This window comes from Pinus tabuliformis, chromosome 5_2 (genome assembly GCF_031772625.1).
Source record: "Pinus tabuliformis cultivar Carrire ecotype Pingquan chromosome 5_2, CPIR1, whole genome shotgun sequence".
Lineage (NCBI taxonomy): Eukaryota > Viridiplantae > Streptophyta > Pinopsida > Pinales > Pinaceae > Pinus > Pinus tabuliformis.
In genome coordinates this window covers 562,634,223-562,641,474 of record NC_142306.1, presented here as the reverse complement: position 1 = coordinate 562,641,474, position 7,252 = coordinate 562,634,223, and the positions used below count along the sequence as shown (strand labels likewise).

General features: G+C 39.7%; 1 protein-coding gene across 1 annotated transcript in view; it reads right to left on the bottom strand.

Annotated features, from left to right (window-relative positions):
- Positions 1 to 4,012: 4,012 nt before the first annotated feature.
- The window catches only part of LOC149160207 (dnaJ protein P58IPK homolog B-like), a 340,558-nt gene continuing 337,318 nt past the window's right edge, over positions 4,013 to 7,252 (bottom strand). Inside the window, exons 9-10 of the mRNA XM_089436667.1 lie at positions 5,548 to 5,766; positions 4,013 to 4,822 (exon numbers count right to left, since the gene is read on the bottom strand). Of these exons, the coding sequence (XP_089292793.1) occupies positions 4,658 to 4,822; positions 5,548 to 5,766 (384 nt within the window). The 3' untranslated portion in view covers positions 4,013 to 4,657. The remainder of the gene's footprint in view (positions 4,823 to 5,547; positions 5,767 to 7,252) is intronic.

The following is a 7,252-nucleotide window of genomic DNA, read 5'->3' as shown; positions in this document are numbered from 1 at the left end:
ATTCAGGCGCTGGGTCAGTCTTGGATCACCAGTGATAGTGTGAGGTATATCTCACTCATCTCTCTATTAGTCATATTCTTTTTATTGGATAGCCAGCAAGGCATCCAAAGATTGTATTCAGAAAACTATTGCTTAATAATACATACCCTCAGCTGTTGCACTGAATTTCCCACATTGAGTTTTTCCAGGGACATTTGTTCAATCCCTTGTTTCTGCATATTAATTTAATTGGTGAAGGCTATAGTGTATTAGTTTCGATGTTTACTGTAGGAAGTAGTAAATAATTTGTTTAGTAATTAACAAATAGAAGGAACTTAATCAGTTGCTGCAGTAGAAATTTGGGTCTTCCAAAATTTCACATGGTATCAGAGCTACAAGTGAAGCAAGAGAGCAGAGTCGGAAGAGCCCAACAATGAAGAGAAGGAGGGTCGAAGTGTTGCATAGGAAACAAATCAAATCCCCAGAGGGATTGTGCAGTCCAGGCCAGGAGGGCAAAAAATTTGAGGAAGGTCTCTCTCTGAGTGAGTCGACAGAGAGGTGAGACTTCCATATCGAAGTTTGCAAGTGTTAGAGGGAGCAGCGCAGAAGCTTCAGCGAAGAGGAGGTTTCTAGTGTGACGTAGTTTTCTGCAACAGTTACTACGGCAGAAAAGAATCAGAAGGAAGAAGGAGACATTGTTGAGGGAATTTCTTCCTTAGAGAATTCCTAGCCAAGGAATTCGATTTCTCACTTGCTGAGCAGCAATAGGGAGCAACATATCTACTAACTCTAGCAGCAAGTGCATAGGCCAGCCCAGCAGCAACGCAGAGGAGAGAGGATGTAGTTCGAAATTTCGTTGGCAGAGATGGCAACTAATGGGTTGCGAGATCAGGATTGGTTGGAAGGTGCATCCAACTATGTGATCTGCAAGGCAAGGATCTCATGCCTTCTGGATGAGCACGATCTCAAAACCTATGCCGACAGTGTGGTAGTTGTACCCGTGGATCCAAACCCGCTCAAGAAGTACAAGGCTCAAATGGCGAAGGCCAAGTAGTTGATCCTCGATGGAGTGAGAGATCATGTAGTGCGTCACATTGTCGGCAAGGACACTGCTCGACAAATGTGGGAAGCATTGGCCACGTTATATGAAGGATCTTCCAAGTAGCGAAAGATGTACTTGGAGCAAAATATGAGATCCACGTAGATGCAGAAGGGGAAACACATTGATCTCTTCCTAACGAAGCTTCAGGAGATTCGAGACTCGTTGGCAGTTGTGGGGTCAACACCTTAGCCTACAGAGATGGTGAGGCTAGCCCTGCATTCAGTCTTAGAAAAGTGGCAAGTCTTTGTCAAGAGTATCCTAGGCAGAGAAAGATTGTCGAACTGGGAAGGAATGTGGGCCACTCTTCAACAAGAAGAGATTAGGAGAGACTTAGTCAAGTAAAAACTTGATAGTAGCAACAACAACAATGGGACGAAGCCAAAGGAGGAGGAAGAGAATGCAGCCCTTGCATCTAAGGGGCAATAGGAGCAGCGAAAGAAGATGTTTCGAAGATCAAGTGCTTTCGGTGTGGTGAACTTGCTCACTACACTACACAATGTTCTCTCAAGAAGAAGGACAATGACGAGAAGCATGATCCGAAGGATGCATCCGCAAAGATCGAGGAGGAAGAGTTTGCCATGGTTGCCCAAATAACTCCACGACAGAGGTAGGGTGATCAAGCTTTGTAGTTCGAAAGAACGACAGATGGGTGGGATCCTTGAGGAGTCCACCTCTTGGATCAATACCTTGCTACGAGAGCCCAGATCAGATGTAGCAGGATGAACTAGTGTCAGTTGGTGCAGAGGAGTACCAAAGTGATAGTTGTAGTGGTTAGGAGCGCCATAGACTGAGCAGTGCAAAGTGGAGTTGGCAGCAGTGCAGTTGACACAATGCAGAGTTAGTAGCAACACAGAGGCTTCATAGGGTCAACGCAAAGACTAGCAGCAATCAGAACTCCAACAATAGATACATCATGTTGAACACTTGTTTAATAATTTTGGATGCTTTTCCATTGTTGATGCAGTAGCAGCGATAGTTGGAGAAGATTGTAGTGCAGATGTAGTGTTGGCAGTGGCAATGCCAGCAGCAGCATAGATGCAAAACTTATGAGGGTTGCTGTACAGTTGCAGTGTTGGCAGTGGCAGTGAAAACAACAATACAGATGCAAAATTTGTGTAGTAGCTGGTGGGCAGCGATGTTAGACAAAAGCAGTGTAGAGGGAGATGTTCTAGCGTCAGAGTGATGCTTCAATAGGTTGCATTACTAGAGCACATTCCTCGCTAAGAGGGAGTGTTGATTTCTGGTAGCATCAGATGTACTCTAAGCCTCAAAATTTGCAGGGAGGCTTGGACACATGTATTCCAGAATACCTAGAAATCATTTTGGGAAATTCCACCTGGAGACAATTTTATTAAAATAATTAATTATTTTTAATGAAGGCCTAAGTCTAAACTTAGGGAATCAAAATAATTAAAGGGTATTAATCAAATTGGGGGTGAAACTTCTAGAAGAAGATGAGGATCAAGCCAAAATGATCTAAGCTATTGATTAGAATCTAATATGGGCCGTTGGCTCTCAACGAGAAGATTATAAGAGGAGGCTTGATGGGCATTTGGAAAACACATCAAAGAGAGATCAAGAGATCGAATTTCTCAGAGAGGGCAGCGCAACAGTTGCTAGAGAGAAGATCAAAGTGATTTATTACAGTGAGGGGCAGGGACAGTTCTAGTTGGAGAGTTTCCTGATCTAGGAATACATCACAGAGGAGGCAAAGGGAGTTCCAAAAGAGGCTATGCTGGGCAGCGTAAGATCACATGGAGGCAATGCAAAGCCTCAGAGGGAATCCACAAATTTGATGGAGAATCGATTTCCAAAGCCAGAAGTCGAGGTGTGAGACCAGGAGGGCTCAGAGGCAAATCGATCAACCGGGAAGAGTGACGCAATTCCCAGAAGTTGTGACGCAAGGCAACGCAGTGATTGCGCAGAAACTGTGCAGAGACGGCTAGGGGTTGGCCATTCAAGGGTTGGGTCAGTCTTGGATCACTAGTGATAGTGTGAGGTATATCTCACTCATCTCTTTGTCAGTCATATTCCTTGTATTGGATTCCTTAATAATACAAACCCTCATCTGCTACATCATTTTTCCCGCATTGGGCTTTTCCAGGAACATTTGTCTAAAAATAACAGTGTCATGTGTTGTGTATGGTGTATTTATTTCTTGCTCAGTGTATTGTTTCTACATATTAATTTAATTGGTGATGGTTGCAGTGTATTAGCTTCGGTGTTTATTGTAGGAAGCAGTGAATAATTTGTTCAGTAATTAACAAATAGAAGGAACTTAATCAGTTGTGCAGTAGAAATTTGGGTCTTCCAAATTTTCAAACTGGGCCCACTCAAATTGTACTTAAAAATTAAAAACTACTCCAATTAAGAATATTAAATAAACAAATGGCTTAAAAATCATACATCTTTATCATGGTTATATATATATATATATATATATATATATATATATATATATATATATATATATATTGTTTCCGTGTCATTTGTCAACTATAGATCTGACCCAAAACTCAATATTTAAGTCAATTTCCTAGTGTGTTGTACAAGTACACTTATCATCAAATTTCATTTTAAGATAGGTATAAGAACAATCTCTCCATAAAATAACAGCTCATTTAAATTAACAATTATCAACAATCAACTTTCAAAGTTGAATGTGCTGTAATATTTTAGGCTTCTCTTCAGTTTATTCAATAATTTCAAGTTGTTGAAGCACATGAAATATCATACTTAAATTCTCACATTAACCTCGTATAAGTTTTATCATTTAGGAGATGATGATCCACTTTACCATTTGTGCATATATTTCTCTCTACCTGTTCTTGAGTGTAAAGAAGAATGAGAATTGAAAAAAATTATGAAACGAAAAGAGCATGGGCAGTTTGTATGTATCCAGTGCAGAGCTCTGAAGTCAGAGTCAGAACATGGATGCCTAGTAAGCATGGAACATTCAAATCCAGAGTTTCACTAGCTTGAAGTCCAAATCTCAAATTCTACAACAAGTTTCAGTTAAAAATACACGAGGTTGAATATTTGTGCCTTCGTGGATTCATAAATATGAATACCTTTCCTTGGAATGTAATGATTTAGAGTGCATGTCAACATCCTCAAACAATACCTTGAATGATCAATTGAACAAGAAAATGAGTATTCATTATCACTCGTGAAGAACCTATTGGACAAAAAGGTCCCGCTCGCAATATGTATTCAAATTTTAGATATCCTCCACTGGACATCCATGGCAATGGCAAAGACATAACTGAATAAATGATCCTTGAAAGGAAAGAATCTTTCCAACCTATTTCAGTGTCCATATTTCAATCCTTGCAACAATGAGTAGCTTTGAAGTTTGAACACCAGATAACACAAATTCTGAGCAAAGAATAGCCCTCAAGATTTAATAATGAAAACAATTAATCCAGACCTGCTGTAGAACAACCAATTTTGACTCAACTCCTGATTTCAAGAGTTAAATTTCAAGCTGCCTTTGTCATTGCAAGAATTGTCTACTAACGGATGAACGACTATCAAGCAAAAATTGCGATATGAGAAGTCTTACTTTTGAGGTCCTTATTGAAATCCATATTGAAAACCATCCGGAAAACCACCCTCAAAATGAAATGTAAATTGTTGCCCACCACCACCAAAAGGGTTGAAGCCACCAGAACCCATACCAGTCTCTTCAATATCTTCACCTCTATCATACTTCATTCGCTTCTCATCATCTCCAAGCACCTAATACAGAAATTGCAACCAAATCCCCATTAAATTCAATTTCCTATTGGGAAACATTTTCATTGGATTGTGATGACTGAACAGATAATGGTGCATTGCATGTTGCAACCAAAGTAAAATACATTGAGGAATAAAATGCCATAACAAACTCAATGAAACTCAGAAGTTTGCTTGAAGAAAGCTACATCTATCTAATATGTTCTCAAGCAAGAAAAGGGAAGCACTGATAAGCAAGGCAATTTTCTGTAAATCGTGTCATATCATTCCTAGGTTCTTCTTTTAAGAAGTTTGCATCTTTAACATAGCAAGTTCTATAACCTACAGTATCTGAGCGTTTTTTCTGCTGTGCATCTCAGTGAGCCTTTGTAACTGTACAGCAGTAATAATAATGGCACATGTATTATTACTAAGATCATGGCTGTATTTGGAATTTGCTGTATCATTTGGTTGCTAAACCTCATCATGCATATTTATTTGCTGAGAAGATGTTCCTATGCAGGCAGAATTTGCCATTTCCAACTTTTTATCTTGCTAGAGATGCATTTATGAAATATGTTATCTGCTGAAAACAATATCTGTTCACCATCATTGACATACAGCACGCTACATTCTTTGTGGATAATGTGACGCTTAGCAACTAATGCCTATTTACAATGATGAAGTATATTTGTACCAAAATAAAAGCTGCTATTTGAATTGTGGTACTTAAATGCAATAATTCTTACCTCATATGCTTCTGCCACCTCTCTGAACTTGGCCTCTGCCTCCTCCATATTGTCTGTATTCTTGTCAGGGTGCCACTGTAGTGCTAGCTTTTTATATGCTCGCTTGATCTCTGCAATAGATGAAGTCTTTGAAACACCAAGAACCTTGTACCAATCTTTCCGCTTGCTCAATTTCAGAGAGCGTTCAGCTCTCATTAATGTTTCTCTAATATCCATATCCTGCAAAATACAATCAACCTCAGGCTGAGGATTTCCAAGATCTTATAGAAATATTGTTCTAAATGAAGTGCTCGAAAACTAGTGAAAAATATTTACCGCGACGGATCTGCATTAAAATAAAATATCCAGGAACAATTTGAAAACTTGCTTAGGGCAACCTAGAAAGGGAGGAGGAAGAATTTTTTCAAAGTTATAATTTGCAGCAGCAAACAGTCAACTAGACAAAAAAGCAGAAGAATGAGAAAAGAGATTCATAGGGTGAATGTGAACAACATTTAGGAGGCACTGGAAGTGAAGCATATTTTGGCCACAATGGAAGAACCATGCGGTCTGGAATTTGTGGAGGCCTGAACATGGAAGGGACGAAATTCCAGAGGATTTGGAGGTGGCAGATGTTTTAAAATCCAAGTACAATGTGTATAAGCGAAATTTCTGAACTTCTGATAATTATTTGTGAACATATTAGGTTTTCTTTGCAATTACTTTCTCTTCATCAAATAATTACACTTCAGAAAATCAATCAATAACAGTAGGGAGAAAGAAGAGATCACACAGCACAATAATAAGAGACACCAATGTTTAGGTCAGAGACCAGGGCAAAAAACCCACCAAGGGGAAAACCCAACAAATTCTTTTCTTAGAGAGATCCTTCAAGAATACATCAAGACATGGACTATTCTGATCACAAGAAGGCTTCCACAAGTGCTAAGTCACCAATGCAAAATGTCTCCAAGTAGTCCAACATGATCTGAAAAATCAACTTCAAGAGGCTGATCTTCTTACCATAATACTGTACCCAAGCTTGGATAACACTTTCCTTCTGAAGCTCGGATTTCTGATAGAGTGCAGTCCTGAGGAAACACAAAACTCAGACCAATTACAGTCTTTAAATGGCTCGGATCTCTTCCCAGGTCTTGACCTAGTTGTAGATCTGAGGAAGCCTCAAATTTGGACTAAACATAAGCTCAGATCACAGAACAACACACAAATGGTACTTCTCTAGGGCTCAGCCTAGAGGCCAACAGTCAATGATCTTGGACTAGGGAAGATTCGGACCTCCTTCCAGATCTTGGACTAATTTTAAAGATCTCAAAACACTACATATATGATGCCTCTCTAGGACTTGGCCTAGAGACCAAACTTCAGCAGTCAAGGATTTCGGACTAGGTCAGATTTCAGACCTCAGAAAGTACTTTGATACACCCTTCTAGAACTCAGATGACAATTATCTCGGACAAGTAGCAGACTGTAGTGATCACAGAACTTGAACTTTGGACCCTCCAACAGAAGATACAGAACTTCGGCCTTCAACTCAAACAGGATCAGATCTTAGAGAGAGATAAAGCGAAGACATCTTGCCTTGATATACCCTTACGCTCTTCCTTGTAGTCCTTCGGATAGGAGATCAGATCAGATATGAGTGAGTGATTGGATTACGCTCAAAGGAGGACGAATGAGGTCTATTTATAGTCATCAAGATGATCCG